Source organism: Gymnogyps californianus, chromosome 1 (genome assembly GCF_018139145.2).
Source record: "Gymnogyps californianus isolate 813 chromosome 1, ASM1813914v2, whole genome shotgun sequence".
Lineage (NCBI taxonomy): Eukaryota > Metazoa > Chordata > Aves > Accipitriformes > Cathartidae > Gymnogyps > Gymnogyps californianus.
In genome coordinates this window covers 44527429-44543214 of record NC_059471.1, presented here as the reverse complement: position 1 = coordinate 44543214, position 15786 = coordinate 44527429, and the positions used below count along the sequence as shown (strand labels likewise).

The following is a 15786-nucleotide window of genomic DNA, read 5'->3' as shown; positions in this document are numbered from 1 at the left end:
CTCCCCTTCCCGTCAGGTTTTGAATGGGACAAATTCTTCCCCCCTCTACAACCCACAACCAATTCTAGTGCCCCCAGCAATGTATCCAAGGTAAAATGGGAAGATGTAACTTTTTGAAGCATCTTGAAACTTATGATCTAGATTATATTTCTGGAAAGGAAAAGGTTAAGATCTCAGAAAAATCAGAGCAAACATTAAGCAAAATTTCAGAAGGGATGAATCAGATGAATCAGTGCACTTCTATATCTGTTTACCCATGGCAACGAACACTTTCCGTGAAACAATTAGAATATCCATGAAAACAATTCCAGATGACAAGTTCCACATCAAAGCTTAAACTAGATTATATACATACACATGCAGTAGTATTTATGTTAAAATATCAGCCAAGAGTTGCAGCATTTTGACAATATATCCAGTATTTAAATTTTAGAAGAGATATACAAATAGGCTTGTAAGTGCAAGTATGTACATTTACATTTTGCATGTATATTATGAAATCTAACATTTTATGAAAAGACTAAATGACTGACAGGTATAAGCATTTTACATAACGCCCAAGCTTCATCTCAAAGGAACCTAAATTATATTTCTAGTACACTTATTTCTACAAATACACTGCCACATGATGGAAAAAGTTTACTTCCCTTTAAGAGAAAGTTTCTCAAGTTATGCTGCCTGTATGAATATTTATTCTGTGGGTGAGAAGCTGGCATAAGCTATGGCAATTTTTTTGCTTCTGGAGTACCTGTAAGGGGCACACACACAAAACCCCTACCCTCTCCATGCCTCATGAAATGAGTTTGCAGGGTGGTCTGTGCAACATCGTCTTCAGCTGTCAACATTAGTCTCCTTTCAAGTACAAAAACCTGCTAATAAACAGGGCTTATAAGAACGGGTTGGGCAGTACATGTTCATATGAGCAACATCTTTATGAATTCTACCTAGTGGTAAGAACTACAGAAGCCCTTTATTGCTTGTAGTAAAGCCCCTTGATTTACTCTTTCATATGCACCCTGCCATTCCATCTCTGCTGGGTTTCTTCAATTCCCAGGTTCTCTGTCCTTACTGCCCTCTCACCACACTCCTACCACCATAGAATTACAAATCCTCTCACTAATCATCACTAGCTACCATCAGCGGCAGTCCAGCATATCTACTTTCATGCAGTGCTCCCCTCAGAGGCCCATTCAGAACAAGCGCTCCCATCTCACTTTGGTCTTGCTGAAGTTCTGTCTGTACGTAACTTTTTTTTTTTTAAATATAAAACCAGTTCAAACCTATATACTCACTAATATCATAAATAACTCAAAGCAGTACCACCCTTTTGGTGTCCCCACAATTCAAATGTCATGTCACATCTAAGTGCCACTATAGCTATATGATGTTTGGTAAAAATGCTGCTAAAATGTCACATTACCACTCTACAGCTATCCAGGATCAAGGTATTCCTTAGCAAGCTCTTGAACTCTGGTTAACTATGCACTGAACATTAATTGCACGTTCGTTTTGCTGGTTTCACAGAATATTCTTACAGAGTTACCCAGATAGTCATATAAGTAGACACAATTATGCCTTTAGATCATTTAGCTAGAAACACAAACAGCTGTAAAAATTATCTAAATAGCTTTGCACTGAGTAAACTAAAGGACATGGCCTTCCCACTATCCAATATGTGATGCAATACTTCAGTGCTGAAGGCATGTAGTTTCAAAAAAAATTTACTGGTCTCCCTGAGTGTAAACAACTCTCTGAGCCAACCTTGACAAAGTCTGGGATACATTCTTGAGGAAATCTTATCTAGAAACAAGACCATACAAAAGGGAAGTCAGCCCTCCAACCCTGGTCTTCCCATTCTCTCCTCATTGAGGCACCAGTCACCAGACAAGCCCATTTCATGAAGAGAGAAAGCAGCAAACAGGTTGCCAAGGACTCACATGGTTATTCCATCAGTTGTGAACAGTGGTTTCATCAGTTGTGAGCACTACATGTAAGTATCATATGTCCCTCTCTTTTGGGAAGTCCTCAATATGATTAAGATTAGTTAGGCATATTCAATGCTGGATGGACTAATGCCCAAGGCAAACAGCTCCCTGTGGCTTATGGCCTGAAAGTACCTTGGCTTACTGATGTACACTGTTTTAGTAATGTGTTCATGAACACAATATGATGGTCCTTCATTTACTCATAGTCCTTCATTTATTCATTTACAAATGGACGAGCCACCCTCAGTTCCAGAACAATATGCTACCATTTTCCTTATTCATGAGAGTTACTTACATGAAACAGGTATCACCACCATGCAAGTGAGGATCAGGCTGAGGGCAGTAGTTAGGCTTCCAGTTATACCTAACATTTTCTCAACACTTTGAATGCGATTCTGCAGAAGACAAGCTCTGACCAAAACCCAGCCCAAAGCGCTCTCTCTGATAAATGACTAACTTCAGACTTCATGACGGACATTTCAGTTTCCCATGAGTTTACTATGAGGTCCATAAGATTACAAAGCTGTAACTTCCTTCTCAAACCACATAAACACCGATTTGGACAGACTGTTCTTCAACAGTTTGTTATCCAGATATCAGTATAGCATCACATCCTTTTCCAGAGGGTAATCGGAATGTAACCACAGACTCAGAATGTAATTACGGAAGATAATTACTATTAAAAGAAAACTTTTATGGTTTTATTAGGCTGAAATATAATATTACATAAATAGCCATCATTTGAATATCAAAATTTTTGTACAGCCATACAGAAAATACAATATCTCTGCTTTGAAGAATTTAGCTTTTGAATAGGCATCGTAATACATAGTTTTGGTAGACATATGCAACTAACAACATGACCATAAATACATGCAGTGATTGTTTGTGATTTGTTTTTCTTCTATATTCTAAAAACTGTGTACTTGGAGTTTCCTATAAACAGGTTCTTTTCTCATCTGCCATTGAAGTGTTAATGTTTTGGGCTACCTAATGCTGCTAGGGGCTTCACACAAATTTAATCCTTCCAAGTTCAGATGGTTAGAAACATTCCAGAAATAAATACTATTTGCATAGATAACCTGATATATGTAACAATCTTAAAAAATAAAAATCACTTTAACTTCATCTTCAGATAAATGCTTTAATTTATATCTTGTCATTACATCCAGCCTAGACATTTCAAAGGGACACAAAGCACATGCAGTAAACAGGTTGAGAAGTTTCCCAGTGTTTCATAGCTTCTGTTCTGTTCTACATAGAATAGCTGTACTGTATTAGATGAAAGGCCCATATAGCCCAATAATCCTGTCTCCAACTGTAGCCAAAAGTGTAGAGGAGAGCAAGAAAAAACTTCTGCATAGATTGTATTTCTCCCTAATCCTCTGCCACTAGTGTTCAACGACTTCTAGCTCAAGGATTTCCTGAATTGGATGTGGTTTCTACTTGTTAAGTAATTCTCAAATTTCTCTCTGAGCTTTTTCAGTCTCCTTTTGAACTCATGTAAACTTTTAGCACCTGAAACATCATTTGGTAATGAGTTCCAAAGGACCCCTATTTGCTCATCCTGTCAGTGCTCATCATTAATGAGAAGCTGTGCGCAGCGAATCACAAAAATGTGTGCATACGTGAGGGATACTAACAATCATAGCAAAATCATGGACTGCAGTGGAAGTTTCAACCCTATAATTAAAAAAAATATATGATGTCTAAGCAGCAGCACCCTTATATCATATAATGCCTCTTTGAAGGAATTTATAACTGCTTTCAAAGTTGTTCTCAAAGGACACAGATACATTTTCAACCTTTCCAGGCTAACAAAAAACCTAAGGACTTAAAAGAGTAAATAGTTTCTTAGGTACTCAGCATAATAGCCATCACAGAATTTTAACGTTTTGCCTTTACTAATCTTAATGTTTTAAGATTAAGGCATTTTGGCTAGTAGGAAATGAACAGGTAAAACAAGAACGTCAGGGCTTAAGGAAAATCTTTATGATATGAGGATATGTTCATATTACAACCTTCCCAAAGCATCATTCAGAGGCTAATAATATTTTGTGAGAATTATTTCTTAGGAGCTGGGGCAAGAGGAACTGAAATAAAAAGATTTCTAGAGCTATAAATATAATCATTGAACATTCCTTGCACAGTAAGAGAACAAACTTCAAAGCCTGCGTTCCAGATGTAATGAAGCTCAGAAAGGTCAGCCATCAGACTAACTTATCATTCCTATGAGTCTTGACATTGATAATTCTACAGCATCAAGACAGTTACAGTTATGAGGTGACTGGTTACAGGGCTTAAAGCATTCATTCTGGAAGAACACTATCTTAGCTAAGAATGTAAAATTTTGAGATCCTTATTAGGGAACAACCAAAGACAACTAGGCATGCCCTAGCAAGCATGCAGTCTTCCTAACACTACTACTCATCTATTTGATCAAATCAGTTATTTAGGCTTTCTCCTGTTTACTAAAATGCAGCTTAGAATCATCCATTATGATGTAAACTCCAAATAAACATATCCTCAGAAGAAAAGGGAAAAAGACTAGGAGCCTCCCTAGTCATTTCAGTAGAAATTTAGGACACATAGAATTGTTTTTGTTATGGATTTCAGTGCTGCTTCTACAGCTTGGAAACAAACTAGACCCAGTCACCTGGGAAATGGACTTTTTCTCTGCTTCTGCTTCATACTGTCACTCCTGGTCCTTTCACTGCCTTCTTTGCATTGATTCTGAACTTCCAAGAGGGTGTCTTTCAGCAATTTCCACGACATTAATGGAATTTTACCCTTTTAGCTGCACCTCATACTTAACTTTCTCATCAGAACAAGATGAAGGTAGTTTTTATGGGAAATGTGTAGTAGTAACTTTGGCTAGGGCTGAAATCTAGACAAGGCGTAACAATGACAGTAAAGGGCTCAGCTTTATTCTGACAGAAATCCTAAGTGTTATCAAAACTACATATGCACATCATACTATAGAAGTCATAAATGAATACAGCAGGAGCAAATTATTATTACCAAAAAAGTATTTTAGAAAACACTAATGAAGTTAATTGAAACTGAAGATTTAAAGCAGTAGTAATTTTCAAGACCTATATAGCTCTTCAATTCAAGGGATTACGAAGTGCTTCATATACAAAAGTAGCAGCCATGTCTAGGGAGTAAAAGGCTATGCAGTAGTTTTTAATATAGGGTTATGGCAGCTTTGGCAAATATTTTGGCTAGAAGTTTTCAGCACGGATTTTTTTTTTTTATTCATTATTTAAATCCTCATTTTATATAAATATTCTTGAAGAGATAATAGGCCCTTACTTAAATATTAGCAATAAGTCCAGCACACAAATACATTGACTTTATCATTTTAAGATTAGAATCCTGCCATTGCAGTCAGCAACATCTGGATTATAAAAACATGTTAATAGAAGGGGTAAATAATTAATTTTAATGTTTCTGTTAACAGTGAATGTATAATGTAATAAATGCTAATCTAATAATGAGATTCCTGCATACTCAGCAGATATTCTAAATGCAAAGTAGAACATTTATTTATTCAGTAAATTTATCCAATTATCTTCTCATCTAAGATAGTCCTCTAGGCTTGTCTGCAATTAATAAGAAGATATAGGGATCTTAATTTCATCTAATTTAGACACCCATTTTATGAACAGGATTGATCACCTCTCTCCATCACCTACAGAGTTTAAGACAGATGACTAAAACCAGATAGCATTAATCTCACCTCCAAATGAATTCTAAAAAGTACCACAATTACAAAGAACACAGAAAACAGAGGTAAAAAAAGATTCAAATTATAAAGATTAATGGATAAACTAAAAGAAGTCTCCAAAATGTATACATGGCCTGCAGCTGACTGGAAAGAAAAGCATTAAATAGGTAAACACAAACATACAGACAACTTTTTGCATACTTTTTTTAACCTATGAAGCATAGACAATTGCTATCAAGAAATGTCAATGACTTTTATTCTATTTTGCTTTTTATTTGAGAAAGGCATTTCTAAATAGAAACACTAAAAATACTCCAAAAGGTATTTTTACCTGTAGTAGATTGTCCATTACAAATCCAATAGTTTTAAATAGCTGAGCTATATACATCAATCCAGAAATGTTTAAATAAGAATCCAAAATCCTTTGAAATCTTTATAGAACTTAAGGCTCTAAACTATTTTTTGTAGCCATCATCCTGACTTAACTCAACCCAACTATAAAAACATTGTTTAAAAATGCCCTTTCATCATCTGTGCATATTCAAATAAGAAAAAAAGTACATACTTAAAAATATCCTATTACCTCATAGACAGAGGCAGGAATTTAAACCTCCCATTAGCTTTTACGAAACCGAGGGTTTTTTATAAATAGTGCCCACTGCGAAGTTGAAGGAATAGTGTTGCCATAACACAATCTTCTTGAATATTCTTTTTCTGTTTACCGCATACCTATTTTGTTTCTCTTCATTTTTCTACACTTCTCATTTTATCATTACAAAGACAGGAAAAGAAAAATCACCCTCAGTATATCACGTGAGTAGCAATCAACTGTAACAGAGTACAGATTTATTTTTTTTTGTCACTAAGAAAAATAAGATTTTGTAAAATCATACCATCTATGGATTTCCCTTATGTTCCCAGTAATTCCGGAAATTTTAAATCAGTTTCCACTGATTGAGCTGCACAGTCCTGGAAAAATACATTATATTCCTTAAGGTTTAAAGGAATTCAACAATCAAAGGAAAGAGATGGCTCCTGTAGGCATCCCCTGAGGTGAAGTGCTCTTGTATGAGTTCACCCCATATTAGACCTTAGAGTCCACTTTGAACACAGGAACCATTTCAGTTTGATGTTGCATCTTATATGAAACTAGATAATTTAACCAGTAGGAAAAAAACGGTACGAAACCAGGATGCATTTGTTCTACTTTTTGGTGCTGTTTTTTTGTTGTTGTTGTTTTGTTGGGTTTTTTTGGCAAGGAGAAGTAACAGATTAACAGTCAACAGTTTGAAAATAACACTCCAGGAATATTCAAGAAAAGGAAAAGTTGGAACATATTTAGTATCTACACTTTACTATCTAGTAGATGATGGAGGTATTATAGAATTACTCTCCTCATTCAACCCCTAGACACTTTCAACTGAGGTAATATAGCTTTAAAATTAGAAAAAAGTCTTAGTCACATTACCAGCAGTTTAAAACAAAGTGAAAAGGTTTCCATTTGGACATAATTTTTTTAGGACATGTGTGACATTGACCACAGTTTAATCCAAAATATCAAATCAGTTAAGTTTTTTTTCATTGTCACAGGTAAATGAAACATGGATTCTCACACAGAATTCACAGCTGTATAACAGCAAAGAGAGCAACAAAACTTACATCCTGACATCATAGTGATCTACTCTGAAGTTGAAACAGCAGATTCTTTCTCAATATAACTCTTTCATGAATATTATCACTTTGGTATTTTCTTGGCATTTGTAAACAGCTGTTTACAAAAAGCTATCACAAACATCAGTAAGAAAAATGAAAATAACTGCAGTTGACTAGAAAATTGGGTATTAGTTACACTTCTGATCACAAGATTTGCCAGGGGCTTTATTTAACCACCATTCAGGCCAGTCAACATTCCACATACTTCTGAAGCTTTCAAACACATTTGTTTATATAGATTATGATACCAGTGGTAACTACGATGAGTCACCTTGTTTTTACTAAAGTAGAACTAGCTGTTATAATCACTTAAATATAGAATTGCACAACACAGGTATTCCTTTTTTATCTTAGGGGTTTCTGGTGCTATTAGAAAATTTCTTTGTTCCACAGAACTGCCACACATCAGTCCACAGTAAATTCAGAATTTGGGGTCTTTTAAGTTAAGGTATTTATTCCATCTCATCACGCCAGTTTGTTACTTTGCAGTTCAATTAGGTAGATCACTTGGAATGTGGAAAAAGTCACAGTCTTGACACCTGTACTGTGGTTAGAATTGAGGTAGTTTTAAAGAGAGACATCTACATTTTAAAGAAGGGAAGTATGGGTTTTCCATTTTCGCAAGCAGAAGCTTTTTCTCTGAAAAGCGTAATCTTCTGAGGGATAAACTACTTCTTTGAACTCCAAAAAAGAGTATTAATCAACTTATTAACTTATTTAAATCGAGGAAAGGAGAGTTTTACTTAATTGAAGAGCTTATCACTAGAAAAAGCTACAAGAGGACAGAAGCATGAGTGTATCAAACAAGATGACAACAAATGGCATATTACTAACTTACTTTCTTCCCCTCTAAATTTTGTGTTTTAAAATCTTCCTATGTTTTTGATTGCAGGGGAACCTCCCTCCTCAAAAAAGCAACAATATGAAGAAAATGACACATTGTATGAGTGGGAATACAGCAGAACAGATCAGTATTTTCTCCATGGTTCTTAAGTTTAAAAATAAATATAGTAAGAATTATAAAGTTGATATTTTCATTAAAAGCAAGAAAGTACATACTCAAATTATCATACACCAGACCTATCTTCCAGAAGAGCTTCCAGTTAGATATGAACTCCCCATATGTCATAGTAAGTCTTACCACAGTGAAAAGTAGAGATCTCATCAGAAAGAAACACATGGTTGACTCACATTAGCATTTTATTTTGACTCAGGAGATCAGTTTTGAATGAAGTTTCCTGGTTGTCCCCACTTAACCAGCTTTGATTTCCACATTTTGATTTGCATTGTGGAGCCATCATCTCAGAGTTTGTTAACTGAATTCCTTTTTGAGAATCCAAGAACACCTGCAATGCACTCTAACCACTAAAAGGCATTCAGCATCCTTGGGCCCATTCAGCCTGAACTAGAATTAATCTGAAGTCAAACCCCTGAAACTCAGCATGGATATCAAGTCCTCTGACCCATCTCGTTTACTCTAGAACTACCCCTATTGTTTCACACCACTAGTTAGCAATGACATTTTTTCAGTCCTTAGGCAATGCTATTTCTTCAGTAATATCACCACTGCAATTTAGGAGTTACACATAAAAACTCAAAGCTTTAATTTATTTGTGCCTATGCTTAAGTTAACAACATTTTAACAGATTACTACTTGTAATTAAAAACAATTCCAAGCAAAAACATTCACATCTAGTACTTTCTTTGAGTACATGACTAGGTAGCACAGTTGGTTAATGAACTGACCTTTTCATTTTAGAAAAAAAAAAAAAAAGATTTGGATTAAACAATGAATCAAGTCAAAAATTAAGGACACATGACAAACTTACCCTGAACAGCTTTAATTACTGTCCATAGTTTTAAACTACCTCATAATTTACCATAGCTAATATTCTAAATTTACAAAAGGCGAAGACAAGGTGCTGCAGAACAGGATAGTAAGACTGCTTCTAAACAGGCAGAAAATCAGCCATAGTTTTCTTCTCCATATGAATAGAACTGTACATTTGTATAGACACTATATTTTATACATAGAATATGAAAGACTGAGAAGAGACAGCAGTAAGAAAAGAAGCACGTAGCAAGCATAACTGTTCATGACTACTGCTCTCTATCCACACTTTACAAAAACTATTAATTGAAGTCATCATACAAGATAATTTTCTACTTTCAACTAAAGAAAAAAACCCGACAGAACAGGTTCAGAGTTTGACCACTGCTATCATACAGTATGAAATCCACATTCTTGCTATGAGATGCATAATTGTTTGCTTGTCTTTACAGGATTGTACGAGAAGAATCAAACTTTCATATTGTTACTGCACTAGTAACAGAGAAAAAATTTACTACTAGAATTAAATCTGTAACTTCATTTAAACAAAATGTTTGTAATTCAATTTTTTCTTTATAAGCAGAAAGCCAAAGCAGGCATTCCTCCTACCTAAAATTCCTTAGATATATAGTTATATCTTTAGATTTTTTTATATGCATTTTAAAAGATACTTACTGTTCTAAGAGTTGATCATATTTTCTTAAAGCATCCTTTTCAGCAATAACTGCTCTTTCTTTTTCAGCGACAGCATTATCTCTCGCTTCTCTCAAATTTCTGAAGGAAACAAAAGTTATTCTGTCAAGAATCTGTTCAGAAAAAAGACTGTTTTGCTTCATGAATTACTACTGACTGATCTTAACTTCAATACTACCTTCTTCAATTCTCATCGAATGATAGAGGGGTCTGTGTACCTATATGCCTATTCATTACAGAGACTTTACTTAAGATTACTTTCGTATATACCAGCAAAGTTTCCAGTTCTGAAATTCTAAAAACAATGATCAAACCACCTATTTATACGTAGAAATATATGAATAATTCTAGAATACTAGAACTATAAATTACTTATTTTTTGTAGGAATTAAATAAATTTCAATAATTTTGCTTGGTACTTCACTAATAACTAGGGGAATGCTGTCCTCCTAGCTAAGATGATTCACAACTTTTATGACAGAGCAGGAAAAGATTAGCTAGGCATAGAAATCCTACTTCCACATACAACTAATTGGCTAGTTATGCAATAACCTATATATCGGACTATCATTGGTGTCTCCTTCTGGCTTCTATTGCTGGCATTATTTTTGATCTGCACAGAACCATAAAAAACCACAAACATTTTATTGCAATCAATCTATACTTTTAAAATTTTTTAACCAAGAATCAGTCAAGACTTGCAAACTACCTCATTATTATTTCACTGACACAAATGAGAATAGTATGATATGAAGAATAATACATATAGTATTTGTGTTAAAAAATTATATAGGTATTAATGGTCTGTTAATCTGTAGTCTGCCTGTAGCATAACATTGCAATAAATTGTACTAAGTGGAAGTATTGCTTAGATAGTGCTTATAAGCTGTATCTCCATTATTTAGTGCAACACAGTAACAGCCAATTTGCAGAGCAAACAGTGGTTGTTGAGGACCAGACACGTTATGACCGTTTTCGAGGATTTTACTTCACTCCTGGGTTGCTCCTGTGACTTGAACGCTCACTAGCATTTGGAATATATTAGATGATCTTAGAGACTCCTTTCAATTTCATTTCATCCAAAAGGAATCCTGTTCATGTGCTACAAATGTGAGCACAATACCACAAATCCAAGCACAAACTGTGAGGCAAGCAAAAACGTGGCAAGCAGCAATGGCTAGGGGGTTTCACTTTAAAACCACATTCTTCAGCTGAACTAAACTGTTAATGTAGATGCAACCAAGCTCTTCCCACTGAAGTTGTTTCTTCCTCCCTCCCCCACAGGAACTTTTTGACTTAAAGTAAAGTGAAACCATAGTCTCAAGCAAATTTTGAAGAAAAGAGAAAAGTCAAGATAAGCTAAATGGAAAATTATTAAGCCCATTTAAATGTTATCCTAGGTCATTTTAGCCACACTAAAGGTATATAATTCTTGGACGAAAGACTGTTTTCTGGACTAAGGAAATGTTATCAATGGCACTTTTCTGAACTCAAAGTAATTCATACGAATAGGAAATAGTTACTTATGAAGAATCAACATCAGAATTATGTAACAGTTAACTGGCTATGAGAGAACGATAACAAAATTTTCTTTAAAAATTGAGTTACTGGGTTACAGAATTTACCGATGAAATTCAGGGACTGATCTTGTGAGTAGATTCTTTAAAACTGACTCATACCAAAATATAAGAACATGGTAATTAATTTTGTTACCAGCATTAAGATCAAGCATATTATGTCTCAGAGTGAGAGTGCAATGTTGTATCCTTAAGACTAGAGTAACAGAAGTGGGATAAAAATTAAGTGGTAGGAGATATACAGCGACTCGTTTAGAGAATAAACTATTTTGCTTAACTGAACAGCTGATCAATTGAAAATGCAATAGAAGGAGAAAGGACACAAGTGAGGTACTACTCAACCAACAAGACGACAATCACAGATGTGATGTAACTTATGTTGAAATATTTTCAACAGAGCTAGGAAACACACTAGCAACACTGCCAGTTTTCAGACTGTGTGATTGCGATTTTAAAAGAGGTAAAGCACCTATCCGACGGCTGCACATACCTGATGGTCCACATGGCCTGTATCTAGCAAGCCTATCATACAAGTGAAAGTACTCTTCTAAAATGGGACAGAAATACTACCTACAGATTCGTGAACAGGTATGGGGGAAAAGAAAAAGTGGGATGAGGGCAGGGGAGTGGAAGCAGAAGCACAAGGGCATCTATATTAGCTTTTGACATAAACATCTTAGCAACTGCCATTTATTGCACTTCAGTTCACATCCCTAAACTATTCTAGAGTGCACAAATTGGATTCCAGTCAGATTGAACCAAGTCAGAAGATGTGCTCAGGGATAGTATCTAACATGCTCAAAACTACTAAATTGTCTTTCATCTATGGGAACAGACTATAGCTAATCCAAAGTCAAACCTCATGCAGACATTCACATGCCCTGTGAATTCACTCATGCTTGCTAATGCAAACATAGTCAATGCTTACTACAACCAAACAAGTGAAACTGATCCCAAATAAATTAAGAATGAAAGCATCACCTTTTTATTGGTTCCCTTCCCCCATTTTAGCTTCTTGAACTGACTCATCCAAGTGTAAAATAAGTGCCAATAAATTCAAGGCAAACATCAGGCCCATCAGGCTTAGCAAAGTGGTAAGAAATAAGAGCAACTGAACATTAGAAGATGAAACCAGCATCTTAGCTTTATTTTCAGTCACAATCAGTATCTCACCACATCACATAAATTCATTGCAAACTGCTTTGCTCACAATTTGGGGTTCCATTTGTCTCACCATTGAGGGGCACCTCAGACTGGGAAGCACTCTTATGGTGGAATTTTTTAGTATTTTATAGAAAGAACACATGCTGAAAATACATTTTTGCAAAATACAAAGTCAAATCTAAGGGATTTACATTTCAGAAGTAATTATTTCAAAATGAGGAACAGAACTTCTGTAAATTGGTTCCAGATACAAACAAAATATCTTTCAGTAGCTTTCTCAATGATATACAGACCCTTGTCAAATCTCCACGAACAGTGGAGGTTTAAATTCATACTTTGCAATTCAACATAGATTTGCATACAGGAAGCGGTGTGGATGTATGTGTGTATATATTTTACTCACACTTGCAAAACTACACAATGATGTAATTTTTTTTAATTAGAACCTTTCAGTTGACCGGAAGACAGAGAGCAGGAGTCATGTTCTTTTTTCACTCTTCCGAGCAATAACAAAACTACCTATTAGAGGAACAGATGCTGATGCCACAAATATCTTTTTACTACAGTCATTTCCTTCTCCACACAAGACACTTTCAGGACATCTACAATGAAGTTATAATGAATTATTAAGTGCTCTTCCCATTTTAAAGGAATAAAAGGGGCAAAAAATAAGCTCAAAAAGAAATCCAGTGCCAGAAGTCTAAATCCTTAGATCCCTAAAAGGCTTATGTATGTGCCTAACTCTGCATGTAATTCCATGGAATTCAACAAGATGACACACACATAAGATTCGATATACAGGTCTTTGCAGGACTAGGATCCTCTCCAAAAGAGGATTTTATAATAATTTACAGGAAATCAATGCTTTTTTGAATCATAATGCTGTAAACAATCTCAAATAGATTTATTTAAGAAAGGCATAAGTCCTATTTGTTTCCCTCATTTTTTCTGCTTTACTGTCTGCATGAACACCTCTTCTTCTGGTTTCCTGGCACAGTTTCAGGATCGCCCATATAGCCTGACAGGTAAACCAACACATTTTGTATTAATTAACTAACACTATACGTCTGAAGAAACTTCAAACCACTGATGTTTATCTAGAACATGAATTTTAATAATACTTTTCATTGACAATGTTGGATGTCCATCATTTAATAACAAATATAACACCATATATTTACTGTAAAAGTATAATTTCATTTTAGTTTTTACAAGATTCTCATCAGTTTTATAATTGAACTTAAATTCTCACATTTTGATCACCTCTCAAAGAGCCAGTCAACTAGGATTATACCTAAGCACAAAACAGTACTTGGTCATTTTTGCCCTAATTAGGTTATTGCCTGCATCTTATCTACCTGTTCTCACGTTCATACATCTCTTTTGAAGTGCTTCTTAGTTGCTCAATTTCTTGATTTGTTTTCAACCTTATTTGTTCCAACTCTTCGTGCAGTCTCTTTTCATATTCTGTTTTATAGTGGTCTCTGTAAATAAACAAATACACAACATAAGAATTTAAAATTAATTGCACTGGCCAAAATATCAAAACTTCAGGTACAGCTGTACAAGTAGAGCAGAGCACTTCTTGATTTTACATTTTATTCTAATTCTTACTCATTTTCCTCCCAAATTGCTTGAAATACATATTAGCCTATGTTGTTACACAAATTGAGTGAAAATCAATCAGGAATAAATAATATTTAATTGGGAACAAATAAAAACTTTCTGCATACTTGTCCTGGTTTCAGCTAGGACAGAGTTAATTTTCTTCGTAGTAGCTGGTATAGTGCAGTGGTTTGGATTTAGTAGGAAAATAATGTTGATAACACACTGATGTTTTTAGTTGTAGCTAAGTAGTGTTTATACTAAGTCAAGGATTTTTCAGCTTCTCATGCCCAGCCAGCAAGAAGGCTGGAGGGGGCACAAGAAGCTGGGAGGGGACACAGCCAGGACAGCTGACCCAAACTGGCCAAAGAGCTATTCCATACCATATGACATCATGCCCAGTATATAAACGGGGGAGCTGGCTGGGAGGGGCGGATCGCGGCTCGGGAAGTAACTGGGCATCGGTCAATGAGTGGTGAGCAATTGCATTGTGCACCACTTGCTTTGTAGTTTAATTCTTTTAGTATTACTATTGTCATATTATTATTATCATCATCATTATCATTGTTTTTCATTCCTTTCTGTCCTATTAAACTGTCTTTATCTCAACTCACGAGGTTTTTTTCCTGATTCTCTCCCCCTTCCCAGGGGTGGGGGGGAGTGAGCGAGCGGCTGCGTGGTGCTTAGCTGCCAGCTGGGGTTAAACCACGACAATACTGTTTAAGTTTTTTTAAAGTAATTTGTCATTGATTAATCATGCAACATTATGCTTAACATTCATCCACAAATTGTCAGCCTCTACATGAGTGTTTATATTAATTAAACATTTAAAAAAAAAAATTCCTTGCTTTCCAAAGTTTTCTAGCTTCTTCATCACTGGGTAAGGGTTCATTAACTTGCTAACTTACAATACTGCCATGTTACTACAAGACTTTGTTGTGTACTACTTGCACTTCATATGGGGAAAAAACATCACAAGAAACATTGAAGATTACATGCTGTGGAGATTTGTGAGGTCAAAAAAACCCAAGATTTGGGAATTTATCCTGTCAATGTGACATATAAATTAATTAAAATACATACTTAAGTTTTTAATCAGTAGATATCAGAAGATTCCAGGATAAAAGAATTTCATTTCAGAGTAATATTGACATCTTTTTGTAACTTTGGAAGCCCATGACAGATTGTAGGGAATCCCATAAAGAATTTCTCCTACAAAACTACAAAAAAAGGCTTATGTTGTAAGTACTTAACAGCTAAGGAATGTTAAAATTTTATAGCATCTAGTTAATGTTCAAGAACAATCGATCAGCAATGAAGCAACTGGTAGAAATTACAGGTTTGGAAATAAAAGCATGTTTATGAAGAAATGTGCATTTACAACAGTAAAAGGTTTTAGATTTCTTTCGATTTCCAATTGTGTAATAGCCCATAATTTTTAGAAATCAGTACTTGAGCTAGCCAAAAACTACTTTACATTAACTAAAA

At 35.1% G+C, this 15786-nt stretch overlaps 1 protein-coding gene across 1 annotated transcript in view; it reads right to left on the bottom strand.

Moving 5' to 3' along the window:
• The window catches only part of PIBF1 (progesterone immunomodulatory binding factor 1), a 125459-nt gene that overhangs the window by 79173 nt on the left and 30500 nt on the right, over positions 1-15786 (bottom strand). The window contains exons 8-9 of the mRNA XM_050897402.1: positions 14052-14177; positions 9935-10033 (exon numbers count right to left, since the gene is read on the bottom strand). Coding sequence (XP_050753359.1) covers positions 9935-10033; positions 14052-14177 — 225 coding nt within the window. The remainder of the gene's footprint in view (positions 1-9934; positions 10034-14051; positions 14178-15786) is intronic.